This window comes from Mus caroli, chromosome 9 (assembly GCF_900094665.2).
Source record: "Mus caroli chromosome 9, CAROLI_EIJ_v1.1, whole genome shotgun sequence".
NCBI classification, from domain to species: domain Eukaryota; kingdom Metazoa; phylum Chordata; class Mammalia; order Rodentia; family Muridae; genus Mus; species Mus caroli.
The window spans coordinates 21,482,007-21,496,577 of NC_034578.1; the positions used below are offsets into that span (position 1 = coordinate 21,482,007).

Here is a 14,571-nt window from a genome sequence, read left to right on the forward strand (position 1 = left end):
AGAGAGAGAGAGAGAGGTGAGGGGGAAGGAGAGCAGAGAGACATAGAAACAAATGTAGGAAGAAATTATTTTCCCTGTCACTGGGAGTGGCAGTCTACCTGTGCCCAGTGAGCTGTCTCTGGCATAAGTGCTTTTCTGTGCCGTGGCCATCCTAGCCAACTGAGTCATGTCTGGAAGGGTTCCTGGGAGAGGATAAGAGCCACAGTAAGAAGGATGAGGAAGATTCACAGAAGCTGAGGGGCCTTGATCAGGGGAGCAGCATCGGAACCGAGTCCTCCCAGAATACCCTCTCCTCCTATATCCTAGAGGATTGTGGAGCCGGGAGGTTTTCAGACAGCTGGTATGAGTGATGCCTGAGGCAGTGTGTGGTGGAACTTCTCCTTGGGTAACAGTAAACAAAATAATAGCCTCCTCTCTAGAGCCTACCATAGTGACTTTGTTCTCTCTGTCTTCATGAGGAGCCGAGTCTTAGACACACTGTGGACCTTGTCTTGGCCTCCAGATACAGCTAGGCTGAGACTCAGGTGTGACCATGCTTAAACTAGTGTTATCTTTAGTTGTGGACAAGGAGAGTCAGTCTTTCTTTCTCCTTTCTTTCCTTCTTTCTTTCTCTTCTTTCTCTCTTTCTTTCTTTCTCTCTCTCTCTCTCTCTTTCTTTCTTTCTTTCTTTCTTTCTTTCTTTCTTTCTTTCTTTCTTTCTTTCTCTTTCTTCTCTCTTCCTTTCTTCTTTCCTTCCCTCCTCTTTTCTTTTCTTTTCTTTTTTCTTCTTTCTTTCTTTCTTTCTTTCTTTCTTTCTTTCTTTCTTTCTTTCTTCATACTCACTTTACTTCCCTCTCACTGTTCCCCTCCCAGTCACCCCATTCTACAATCCTTCCTCCCATCCCCCCTTGCCTTCTCCTCTGAGCCCTCCTCCCCCCTCCCCCCAGATAGCTAGTCTCTGTGAGGCTAGGTGCATCCTCTACCAATGAGGTCAAACAAGGCAGCCCAACTAGAAGAAGATATCCCACATACAGGCAACAGGTTTTGGGATTCCCCCCTCCCCGCCCCCACTCCAGTTGTTTGGGATCCACATGAAGACCAAGCTACATATCTGCTATATATATGCAGGGAGGCCTAGGTCCAGCCTATGTATGATCTTTGGTTGGTGGTTCAGTCTCTAAGAGTCTCAAGGGTCCAGGTTAGTTGACTTTCTTGGCTTCCTGTGAAGTTTCTATCCCCTCCCGAGCCCAAAATCCTTCCTCCTACTCTTCCATAAGAGTCCAAAGCTGGGCAAGGAGAGTCTTACACAGCATAAAACTCACGTTCATGTCCTCTCTACTTCCCTCCTAAATACCTGTTTAAGTGTGGCGTTCCTGTCAAATATCTGGCTGGGTTGTGAGCTGAGGTTTTGTGTGTGACAGTGGCTGTTCAGAGGTGCCTAAGGTTAAAGGTTACTTCCTCTCCCGTTGCAACATAGCAGAGCAGGGTCAAGTGCTGCTTGCCTGTTTGATAACCCGTTGCTCTGTCTCTGGTGTCAAACACTAAAGAATGCCCTGGTGACCAGCAGTGGCTCAGCCAGACTAGGCAGACTGATGCATTGCTTTTTCTGTAAGGTCCCAGAGGCAGTGGGCGAAGCAAGCAGAATGGAAGCAACTTCTCTGATTCCTAGAGCCAGATGGGGGGCCTTGACCAAGTTTTCTGCACCTCCCCACCAGGGCCTTTGACCTGGGCTTCAGGCCTCTGTGTGTTGCCCTGTCCATCTGCAGAGAGCCCAGTTTCAAATCACTAGGGCTCCTAAGCATTGACCTCCACCCATCTGGTGAACACTGACTGAGAGGTGATGAGGGGCTAGGCGCCATTTGTGCAAGTGGTAACTTACCCATAAGCATACCAGCCATCAGAATCTTTGGACTCACATATTTGCATGTTGTGGGATGTTAGGGGAGTTTCTCAGTCTCTCAGAACAGTAGTGGCCTCATCTGTCAAGTGAAGATAGAAGCTGTTGCCTCATGCCATGTAGTCATTCAAATGCAATTCTATGCCTGGTATGTGCTTCTCCTACCTTCACCCATGAAGGGAAGAGCTAGGCACTCTTGGCCATGAGTGAACCTCTGCAGTGGTCATCAGTGTGGGGTGCACTGTGGCTTGGAGGCATGTTCTTCATTATAGAAGCACCCCATGTGAGTGACCGTGAGGACCCAAGGCTGAGCGTGCTTTTTGTGTCTGGCAGCTTTTTCTTATGCTGTGTGCCTCTTGGAATTAGGAACCTGGCACCAAGACCGTGTTTCTATTTGCCCTGCAGGGCCCCTGCTACTCTGGATTCCTATGGGACACAGCAGCCAATGTGGAGCTGAGAGACATCCCTGGGCGGGAGAGCTCACCCAGCAACGGTCATGCTAAGGCTGTGGGCCCCAGCCCATTCCTCGCCAGATTCAAGGTACCTGCTTCCTGTCACCTCAAAATCCAGTTCCTTCCAAAGGGAACATCTTTGTGACACAGACCCAGAGAAGCCATATCTTTCTCTCTTGATGATATTCTCTTAGGGTAGGACTAGTACCTATCCTGGAAGCTCCCTGGTAGGTGACCTTCTACAGGGCAGGAGTGAAAGGATTTTTGAGGGCATCTTAGACCCAGAAAAATCTAGTCCATAACAAGAAGGAAGGCAGTAACCTGGGCGGAGTGAGGCACCCTTGTTGTCTCAGCAACAGGGACTGTAGCAAAAGGATTGCTTGAGTCCAGGAGTTCAAGACCATACCAGGCAACCTAGTAAAACCCCTTCTCAAAAGCAGGTAGATAGATAGATAGATAGATAGATAGATAGATAGATGCCAGATAGACAGGTAGCCAGATAGATAGATGGGAAGGAAAGAAAGTGGGAAACTAATTCATACAGCTGTCTCCATACATGCTATACAGCAGAGTCAGCCATTTTAAAATCAGGCATTCCCCAACCCAAGCCTCATCCATCTGGGATAGGGCCCAGGTGGTTTTCAAGTGTGTTCACGGGCTCTCCTCACCTGTCTGGTACTAGCTAATGGGGTCAGAATGGCCACATTTGGCAGAGCCTGCTCTAAGGAGCCTCTCCTCCTCACCTGCCCCTCAGGCCTCATTGTTTAGATGCCAAGAAGAATGGGCCCACTAAGGGCTTGTTGGATTGGAGGTGAGATCCAGACGGAGCTCTGGGCAAAGGGACACCTGTCATTGGCCTCTCTTTATATATCCTTGTCCATGAAGAACCTGCCTGGGAGCAGCTGGGTAGTGTGGGTCTCAGGATCATCTTTCTGCTGTGGCCTGCAGACCTCTTGACAGTGTTCCCCAACACCAAAGTGCTTTGATGATGGACAACATGAAAGGAAGCCAGAAAGTCACCACAGAGGCAATGGACCTCATCACTACTTAACCATGAATTCCAAGTCAGGCAGCTCGATGGCTTTCGAGAGCCCAGCAAGCCGTTCTCTATGAGCATTGAGACCTTTTCTTTCTGGGTGCCCCCCCCCCAGTCCCAGTAACTCTAGGGCCTTAAATTTACCCCCTAAGCCCAGCATCATTTAACTCCAGCAGGAGGTGGGGCTTGGGGACAACCTGTGTCTCTATCATGGGATGTATAAGCCTGTGTCCCATCTCTTCAATTTGTAGTAGTAAAACTTATAAAGTTGGTGTATGCTCACATAGATGTGTCTGCTTCAATCCCTCTTCCTGCCATGTTGATGAGGTTCTGTCTTGTATTCCTGGCACCTGTGGTTCTGATCCATGAGTTGGCCAGGATTATCTTTAAAGCTAACAATACATTTAATTTTTAAATAATTTGTCCTGGCTCTAGCTAGCTGGAACAGGCAGCCACATAGCTGAAAAGCAGGCTGGTATTTTTGCTGGTGCTAGTTTTGTTTTTTTGTTTGTTTGTTTGTTTGAGAAAGAGTCTTGCTATGTGGCCTACATAGTGAACCTTCCAGTCCTGCCCCCTCAACTCCCCAAGTACAGGCATTACAGAATAGCTACCATGCCTACTACCTTACAAAAGCAACCTGGTAAACACTGTCTCTAGCTAACAATAAAAGACAAACTATATTTAATAGGCTAATAAAGAAAATGCTAGCTTTGGCATTGGGAGTGATCGTTTCAAATCACTGGATGCAATCACCCAGCACAGCCCTTGGCTTCTTGTTCTTCAAGTCATGTTCAAGGCATGGTCAGTGGCCTAGGACACAGACAGCTTATCCTCACAGGCAACATGTCCCAGTCTAAACCTCAAGGTGGTTTCTCTGACTGTGACAGTGGCATCTATAGAGCTGTCAGTCCTGAGGGTGATGGTGAACTGGAGCAACACCTGCAAGATAAGACTGGTACTCTCCACATCTTGGGGCCCGTATACTCATCCTTTCTCAGAAGTGTTTAGTGTTTGTTGCCATGGTAATAGAAAAGGCAGACTTGCTAAACATAGAGCAGGCAAGCAATGCTATGATAGTCCAGAAGATAAAACATCCTTACATATGTATACTACCAGGAGACCACGAGAGCCACCCTGGGGCCCAGGCTCCAGGTAGATCTTCTGCCTTTGGTTGATTGGTGAGCTTTGGTTCTTACAGACAAATCAGGTTAAAGTGGATGTTAGTGCACAACTGGTTCCAAAGGAACAAAGATGAGTGGGTGGGGAACTCAAGCTAACCTTGTAGAGAATGGCCTTGGGTCTGTAATATCTAGATACTAGAGACACTTCCTTCTTGCATACAGTTGTGCAAAAAGTTTACTAAAAATCTTCCCACTTTCAGATATGTAAAGTTTTTCAGGACTGAGGGAATAGAGGTAGAAGGCTGGACTTTAGAGGTGTAGACTTTTTTAGATTCAATAAATCTAAAATAAAATACCTTGTGTTGCCTCTTATGCATATGAACTAGCTCTGCTTCTAATTATTATTTCCAACTGTGTGTAGAAAACCATTTATTAATCTATTATAAAGGAAAGAAATGTGAACATCTAAGGTTTTACTTGTTGCTTTATTTCCTGCTACCCAGGTGGGAAGTAATGACTTAACCCTGGTTAACCTCCAGCTGACAGCCCTGGCCCTCCCAGGAGCTGAGAATTCAAACAAGAATCACAGTGATGGCCACCGATTATTGAACTTTGCACTAACCCTCCAGGAAACCCTGAAAGGTAGGGATCTCTATCTCTGTGGATGGGCAACGCTTCCTCAGGGCAGGCAGTGGTGCCTCTTTCCAGACATCTCTGTGACCTCTGACCTCTTAGCCCAGCCACTCAGCAGAAGTCACAGATCCAGGGGCATTCATACTCCTTGCTCTTGTGGATTCTGGCTGACCTTTCTGCATGCCCTTCCTTTGTGTCTGAGGGCCTCTCCAGTGGGTGTCAAGGTACCACTGGTCTGTCAGCCTCCTGGATGGAGAGGACTAGAGGAGGAAATATAAGTGGTGATATTCCTCTGCTGTGATCACACTTCCTGGGTTGACTCCTCCTCTGATGGTACCACCTGCAGATCTGCACGTGTTCTTGTGAAGGAGAACAGGAGGTGACAAGGTGAAGAACTGCAGCTGGAGACCTCAAAATTATTCCCATATTCTTGAGTCTTGACTGCTCTTCTAACGTCCTAGACTTCTTGTCACCAACTTGTTCCATCATAGTGGGAAATTCAGTCAATAATTGGCTTTGGAAATGCTTCTGTCCAGTTATAGCATTACATTTCCAAAGCCCTTTTATTGCAGTAAGATAGACATAAAGTTTGCCGTTAGGATTGATAACTGTGCAGTTCCATGGCATTCAGGATATACTCAATTCTGTGCACTGGCTACCACCATCTCTCTCCAGAACACTGTAACCTTCTGGAACTCTGGAACTCTGTAACCCCTGAATCCTGGTCCTCTGTCCCTTCTAGTGTCTAACAGCTATCACACTATCCTTTCTGTTTCTGAATTTGATGACGTGCTTCAAATGAGGAGAAGCACATGGTTTTTCCCTCTGTCTGGCTTTTCTCACTTAGCCTAGTATTTTCCAGATGAGTGGTGTTGTATAATGTGCCAGATGTTCCATCCTTTTGGGGGGCTGAATAAGATTCTATTGTTTGTATGTGCTACATTTTATTGCCTATCTGTTGGTAGGCCCTTGGATTGCTTCAACCTTTGCTCACTATGAGTTTGAATATACAGGCTTCTGTTTCATGTCAGGACCCACTCTGAGCAGCATTTTACTTAAATGATGGATCTCCAGGCTAAAACACACGAGTAGGTTCAAACTGAGATACCACATCCAACAAGTAGCTATGTGGGAAACTCTTCACCCACAACCAGTCTCTCAGCAATGTAAAAGGATGACTTGAGACCTTTCCATATCTGTGGACATTTCTATTCGTCTCTGTCTCATAGATGCAGGGAACAGAGATGCGTTTTCATAATTTTCCTGCAAGCCATAAGCAGATACTACTCCCTGGTTTCCAGGGAAAGATTCAGGAGTTTATCAGAAAACTTCAGGCAAGTTCCACATTGCCAAGGGCCTATTGACTGACCCACAGCATGACTCGGCCTTGACACATTCAGGTAGGGACAGTGACTCATGCCCCCCCCATTCCCCTGCTTGTCACTAATACCCAGTTAATTGTTAACTGGCCACCTAGGAGATTCAGGAAGTGCTTCAGGCTGCAGTGAAGGGAGATAGATGAGTACCGGGTTCTGCTCAGAGGAAGATAAAGCCCCCCCCCCCCTGCCCCCCTGACGACCCCCCCCCCAAGAGACAGAAACATCTGATTCGCAAATCCAGGCCTTTCTGCCTTGGTCTGGAATGTGAAACCCAGTTGGCATCAGGGATCCCGTGGTTGTCCTTTCGCAGAACCTTCTTTCAACCTTATCAGGGCTTGAGGACAAGGTCTTCCTCTGTGAGCCCAGGGTCGCTTGTGGTATCTTCTAGGAAGGCCCAGAGGTGGGAGTGCACCTCAGCAGGGAGCCACTTCAGTGGGTGTTGTTGGCCCATCCTAAATCAAGGGGATCTCTGGGAAAATTGGCTCAGAACTTTCTTTCCTCACTCCTAGGAAGTCAGGGAACAGTGACTAGGAAGCCCACCCAGGTGTGTGATCAGGAGAATTCGTGCTGCCCATTCTTGGGGGCAAAGCTGTGGCCATGTCACCTCTGACATATCGAGCTGGAAGAGAGGTTTGTGAGAAGTCTGGATGTGCCCATTCAAAAAGGGCCTTTGTTTTCATTTGGGAACTACACAGAGCTGGCTGATTGACCCCTGGCCCCAGCCTCCCACCTGCTTGCCAGTGTCGCCCTTTCCCACCAGTACTCAGGTCTGCACCCCACTGAAATCCTTCTTCATTTACATGGGAGCTGTCTGCCTCAGTCTTCCAGAACCTCAGGTTTCCTAGTCAGTACATGTGCTAGCTTTCAGAGGTCTTCCTCCTACTGGCACAGATAATTGTCTGCTTGTACAGCAGACACTTACCTTATCTCTCCATATGTCAGGGCAAACAGCAGTCTGTATCCTGGGCTTCTTCCTCCCTCACTCCTTGGGAAGAACTTTGGGTTTGAGAGCCACCTCCATGACATTGGGCAAATTATTCAGTTTTCAGAGTCTGAGCTTTCTACCTGCATAGAGGAGAATGTAATGCCATTTGTCTCATGGGAGCTGTGACAATTAAATGACATGCTGTCCAGGAAGTAGTCAGTACAGTGTGTGATCTGTATTAAGGGCTCTGTGATTGCTCTTGACCGAGTTCATCAGCTCTGGGGTCTTTTCAGCAATACTCTCAAGTTGGTTTTCCTATGAGAAACCGGCATTGGGTTTTCAAAACAGCTTGGGCTCACCCTGATTCATACCATGGATGTGATCTGAGTTTTAGGAAGTGGGAGAGGCTTCTCACGGGTCCTCCTGGGGGAGGCTGTCATTTGTAGCACACAGGTGCCCTCTGCTGGCCTCCTGTATCATTTCACTTTAGATTTCTTTCCCTTTAGCTGTCAAGACTAATGGTGGGTGAATATTAATACCATGGAAAAGGCTTTTGCTGAAGGTCTTGGATATGCTATTTTGTTTATGAACTGCTTTTTCTAAAGTGCCTTTCACAGAGGGCAACAGAAACCTCATTACCTAGGGACTGTGGCTTCCCTGCAGTAAATTCCCCTCAAGGGTCAGCCCAGTCCATGGGAATCTAGTCGAGCCTGGCTGGGGGCCATTGTTCTTTTGGAATTCCTATTCATATTACTTGGGAAATACTTCATAACTATCCATTTCCTGCAGGCGGTGAGAGAAATGTCTAAAATACTTCAAAGGAGCAACCTTTCCACTTGTACCCTGCCCTCTCTTTTTAGCCCTTATTTACACACAAGAAAGTCCTTTCTGCTGCTCTGTCTCTGGGAGACTCTTGCTAACATGGCTCAGGAGAGAAAGAAGGAGATCTGCACTGCTTGGGAGGGCCTGTGCCAGACACTTACAGGAACTCTGGACTCCCTTACACTTGTCAACAGCTATCAGGAAATGGGCTGTTCTCTTCATTTGGTAGACTGAGTCCCCGCCTACGGCTTCCAAGCTGAGAGGTGACAAAGACCAGAGTCACCCAACTATTTGTTCCTAGGATGAGACAGGAAGTAGTGACCACTCCTCCTGTCTGAAGCTGAAACAGGGCATTGCATATTCAAGGCTTACCTGGATTACAGGCAGCTTGGGCAATTTAGGAATTCTTGTCTTGCAGTAATAAGTAAAAATGGGGCTGGATAAGAGTCTTTGCCTCGTGCGTTGTGTTCAATCTCCAAAAAAGGGAAAGAAACAAGGAAAGAAAGAAAGAGAGAGAGAAAGAAAGAGAGAGAGAGAGAGAGAAAGAAAGAAAGAAAGGAAGAAAGAAAGAAAGAGAGAGAGAGAAGGGGAGAGGGAGAGAGGGAGGGAAGGAAGGGAGGGAGGGAGGGAGGGGAGAGAGAGAGAGAGAGAGAGAGAGAGNGGAGAGAGAGAGAGAGAGAGAGAGAGAGAGAGAGAGAGAGAGAGAGAGAGAGACACTATGGTTTATGTTCATAATCCTAGCAGGGGGTGATTGTGATCCCAGGCTGTTCTGAACTATAGCAAGCCACTGCCTAAAAAACAAAAGCAAAGAGAAAAAAAATGAGAATCCAAACCATAAATGCTGATTGAACATTTGTCTGACTTTGTTGTCATTGTGGCAAAGATTTGAAAAGCTCATCTGTGTAACAGAGTGTCACTATTCTTTTAACATAAAGAGAGCTTCTGTAATCAGTTAATGAGTTGTTAGTAACCAAGGAAAGAGGTGTCTGTGCCCCACCCAGATCACGGCTAGGGGGAGATGGGCTTCCTTGGAGAGGTGGCTAGTTCTAAGCCTGGGCCAGCAAAGATAGAGGTGATTCTGGAGTGTTTTAGCAGGTCACAAAGAATGAAAGCACTCAGAGCAAAAAACCTAAAAGACCACATGGTGGGGGTGGAGGGTGGGGGACCACAGACTCCTTGCAGGAAAAGCAAAGTAACAAAGTAAATAGCATAGTAGTGAAGATAAGTCAGGGTTTAAAATATATAACCGAGAAGTTCATACTTATGGGAACAAATGCTTGAATGTGTTAATAAATTCTTGTGCAGAATTCTAAATAATGTGTGGGGGTACTCCATCCTCAAGGCTGTGGAGCACATCTCATTTGTCTATGTATAGGAAGAAGACATACCAAATCATTTGACTGAGGATGCTCACTGTTGGTGTTAGTGCAGAGAGGCATTGCTCGAATTGCTGGATGGACAGAGGAATAGCCTCTGGTAATGAGGCTAGTATCACTTATCTAGAATATAAACAATAACCATATGTTTAATTGATCCTCTTGTACAGAACATGAAGCAGGAACATGGATACTTGAGTGAATTTCTCACTTCAGCTTTATTTACAGCTTTGAATTTGGGGGACAGTCTAAGGAATAACCTACACAAGAGCATAGTTAAGTATCTACATGGATGCTCTGGGCTGCTCGCTTCGTGATAAGAAGATACCCAGACTTTCTCATGGTTTCAGGCAGAGAGAGCATGCCTGTCAATTAGTGAGTAGCTTTTGCCTGCATCTCTTACCTGGTAGTTAGAATACCTTATAGGAACTGGTTTTCTCCTTCCTCTATGGAAGCTTTGGGTATAGAACTCAGGCTGTTAGGTTTGACAGCAGGCACCTTTATTTTCGAGCCAGCCCACATCTGGCTTCTTGAACCTTCACTCTAGAAGCATCTGGCTTCTCTAGGTTCTGTCATACACCCCCCAAAACAAGATTGGTTCATTGCTCCCTGCCGCCTAACATCTTCTCATATTTATCATCTTGATGGTTCTTGTGCATCCTCTAAGACCAAAGTCAGCTCCCATCTCCCAGCGGCCTCCATGGCCAACCCCCTTGTGCTACATGCCCTCAGTTCCTGTTTCTGGTTTCAGACCCACACTCTGATTCTGGCAGTCTCCTCTTTTGTCTCTCTCTCCATTAGACTGTGAAGTCCCAGAGGGCAGGGATTGTCTTGTGTTCATTCTTGACTCCTGCACAGGTAGGTTCTGACAAGATGCTCTGTAAAGGTTTGCTGAACTGTTGTTAGATATATGAGTAAGGCCTTTTTGTCCTTTCCCCACTGTAAGTTTAGAGCCCAGATAGAGAGAATGGGGCTGTCTCTCTCTCACACTATGCTTCATTTCCAAATTAACCCATGTTCATTGTCAGTGAGTGGGTACACAAGAAAGGACCGGAAAACAAGAACCAGGCCTATGGCCCTAAATCCTGAGTGGTCAAACCAGAGCATCACAGTCCCTTTCCAGGGGTCATGGCTAATGTTGGCTTTGCTTCCTACCTGCTCTTAATTTTCTATCTTTTATTCCCAGGAGAAAAGGATGTTGTTATTGTAGGGGATTTTGGCCAAGGGCCAGATAGCAATGACTACGATATCCTAAGGAGAGAAAAATTTCACCACCTGGTCCCGGCTCACACTTTCACCAACATCAGCACCAGGAATCCTCAAGGCTCCAAGTCTGTGGACAACATCTGGATCAGCAAAAGCTTAAAGAAAGTGTTCACAGGTAGGAGATGCCTCCCCTGCTGTCTCTGTCTCTGTCTCTGTCAGTGTTGGGCTGAAGACCTGTAAACATCTGAAGTAGCCAATGCTAGTTATCTTCTTCTGCTGCATGTACTTATAGTCTTATGGGAAAAGGAAGACTATGCCATTGTTGAATCAGAGACAAATCTAAGCGGGAAGGGCATGTGACAAATAATTTAAAGATAGCCACTCGTCCGTGTAAGCATTTTGCAGGCAAACCTAGTTAGAGTCACCTCTATAGGTCATCAGGGTCGTGATTCAGAGATGAACTGTTAACTTACCTGAACATTAAAAACACTTAGTCAATCAGTGAACATTTGTCAAATATTCAAATGCTGTGCTGCAGAATGAGGTACACTGTACACTTTCATGGGTGAGGAGACACGTCACAATTAGTGTGTCTGTCTCTGTGACAAAAGTACCCAAGATAACCAACCTACAAGGAAAATTTTTTCTTTGGCTCATAATTTCAAAGGCTTCAGTCCATGGACACCTGGTGTGACTGCTCTTAGATCTGGTGAGATAATGCATTGTGGTAGAACTATCTGGGACTTGTGGATGACCTGTGTCAGGATTTGTGAATTTGAGGCATTGTTTCATCTGTTCCCTCCCCACCCCCAGCCCCCTGACACACCCCTTAAAGCAGCCAAGAAGGAGTGGAAAGGATCCAGGGAGTGGCTGCCGACCCAGTGTCCCTGAAAGGGCATGTACCCAATGGCTTAACTTTCCCTACCTCCTCAACTTTCTGTCATCTCCCAGTGGTACCATCAGTTGGGAACCAAGCCTACAACAAACACATGAGCTTTTGGGGAACCTTTAGGAACCAATATCATAACACATAATATCACATAAGGACAAGAGAAGTTCTCAGAGCTCCCCCAAAGAACACAGCGTGGATACTCCACATAGCCTCAGACAGTGAGCCACAGAAAGAGGAGACGGCTAGCACTATGGCAGAATGGTAGGCACCTCCATGGGTATGAATGTGGTGCTGCAGATGAAACCCCGGAGCCTTTGGATGCTCAGGATGCCAAGCAACATTCTCAAGCCCGTAGCAGAGTGTTTGATGAAAGACTAAAATGGTGCTCTAAGTTCTTCTTGTAGCTCTACAGAACTGTCATGTACTATATATAGCAAGAGACTTAAAGAGGAAAAGAAGCAACTCCTGGGTCCCACTGCAAGACTTGGCCACACACTCAGGGCCCGGTTCCTTGGGATTTAGAACTTTAAGTGTGGATAACTGTGTTGCCAGCAGGCCTTTAGAGCTCACCTGGGCCTCTATTGGGTATTGACTGTTATCGGCCATGGCAAGATGTGATTTGTAGAACATGTGTTGGAGCCCAGGGCTACTAGGCTCCCTGGAGGGCACTTGTGGGAGGCACTTCTGTCAGAAATGGTGAAGCCAAGCCATCCTTTCATTTGTCCCCCACCACCAAGATGTGGAAGCTGAGGTGCATGGACAAGTTCTCCTGCCACAGCTGTCAGCTATGCTGCCCAGGCCAAACCTGGAATCCAGGCCCTTCATATCTTACATTAACCCTGACGTCACATATCACAGAGGGGCACAGGCAGTGCCTTGTAATTGTTCTACAATTATTTATGGTTTCAGATAATAATTCTTATTTCTTATACTTCTCCCTTTGCTTCAAAGGTATTAATAGTTTCTCATTGTAAGCTTCTCCTTTTCATCTTTTCTGTAGGAAGAAGTTGTCTGCTAACACTTCCTTAGTGATTTATGCTCTGTGAAGTCTTTCATTAACTTTGTCAAATGCCCATTTGTCATTAGAGGTATAGTGTATGTAGTACTGGCCTCGCATATGCAGGTCCCTGACTTCAATCCCCAACACTATAAAAAATAATTATAAGTGCTAATTGGATTCTGTAGGTTATAATAAAAAGAAATGCATGAACATGGGAGGGAGGGAGATATATTTGGGGGTCAGGGTCTAAAGAGAGTGGGGTAGATATGAAGAAGATATATTGTATCCATGTGTAAAAATTTTAAGAATAATTTAAAGTATTCACAAAAAAGAATGGTAAACTGTCACTTATGTTTAGATGTGTTGGTCACAATGGTCACACTGTATGAACAAGGAGTAGGTCTTCCTGCTTGCTGTTTAGCTGGATAAAAAGCCTGGTCTCTGGGTGCCCTCAATGCCTGTGAGAATAAACTACTGTGATTTATGTTATGTGAAAAAGTTTTAGAAAAGATACAGTTGGCCCTGAGTTTTTGATTAGTGGAAGAAGGCTGTCAGGGCAGCTTGACTTACAGGTGAACAGCGTTGGCCACCTTGCTCTAATTCTTGGTCTCTTCTCTCTCTTCAGGTCACTGGGCTGTTGTGAGAGAAGGGCTCACAAACCCTTGGATTCCAGATAACTGGTCCTGGGGTGGAGTCGCTTCTGAACATTGCCCTGTGCTTGCTGAATTGTACATGGAAAAGGACTGGGGCAAGAAGGAAGTCCCCAGGAATGGCAATGGAGTCACCTTAGAGCCAAGTGAAGCCAACATTAAACATGAGCGATGATGACATCACTCTTTCCAGCCTCTGACTTGGGAGAGCCTAGGATGGAGCTGGCACTACAGGGTGAGAAGATCCAGGGCCTGTGAATCATCATTCTGAGGACCTTCATCTTGGTCCCTGGACCACTGTCCACTTTGTGAACACTTTAGAACCTGGCCTGAGGGGAGCCTGTCAGGCACTGGCTATGGTGAGCATCATGGCGGAGCTGGCTGGAACTGCGATGTCGTGAAGCTATGTAGCTGAGTTCAGGCTTGGGATGGGGGCTGCACTGCTGGCTGAATTGTTTAGCAGCATGAGAACAGTAACAGAGGAGTGAAGTGCAGATGGGAACAGTGGCTCAGGCTGACAAGCAATGCCACAGCTCTCGTTTCTGCCTCACCAGGATGTCATGTTCTACCGACAAATTTCAGGAAGCTTTTAACTGTGATGAATGCACTTCTCAAAGATTTTTAGTTTTGTTTTGAAAAAAGAAAAGAATAATAAACAGATTAATCTGCCTGGCTTCAGTCAGAGTGTGGAATGGTTTGCTTTGTTCTGTCCTCTTAGTTCTGTGGGCCATGGCTACCCAAATCCCTTTCCTTCCCCTGCCCGTTTTATGTCCCTACCTTTCTGGGACACTACAAAGGTACTCCTCACATGTGTGTCATCCCTATCGTCTCCCCCTTCTCAGCTTCTCCTTCATTTATACCTTGATAGATTTTCTCCTGGGAGGACCACTTAGCTTCAGGCCTTTAGTGTAGCGTGTGATCGCTACCAGAAAGACTTGTTTCCTTGCACCGTCCCCATACACTATACTTTGAGCTTAGGCTTCCTCTCCTCACTCTGAAGCATACATGGTCTTTGTATCAGTGGGTCCTGCACTTAGAGATCCGGCCAGACACAGGAAACATAACTATTAAATTGTGTGTACTGAACAAATAGAGTTCTTGTCATTATCTCCTAAACACTATGGCACAGCAATTGTTCTGTAGGACTTACATCATGTTGGATGTCCTCACATCTGGATGGTTTAACATGGGTGAGATGATGTA

At 46.3% G+C, this 14,571-nt stretch overlaps 1 protein-coding gene across 1 annotated transcript in view; it reads left to right on the plus strand.

The window, feature by feature from the left end:
- Positions 1–14,046, plus strand: part of Eepd1 (endonuclease/exonuclease/phosphatase family domain containing 1) — a 116,517-nt gene extending 102,471 nt beyond the window's left edge. The window contains exons 5-8 of the mRNA XM_021172058.1: positions 2,282–2,416; positions 4,989–5,127; positions 10,807–11,001; positions 13,344–14,046. Coding sequence (XP_021027717.1) covers positions 2,282–2,416; positions 4,989–5,127; positions 10,807–11,001; positions 13,344–13,543 — 669 coding nt within the window. The 3' untranslated portion in view covers positions 13,544–14,046. The remainder of the gene's footprint in view (positions 1–2,281; positions 2,417–4,988; positions 5,128–10,806; positions 11,002–13,343) is intronic.
- The last annotated feature ends 525 nt before the right edge of the window (positions 14,047–14,571 follow it).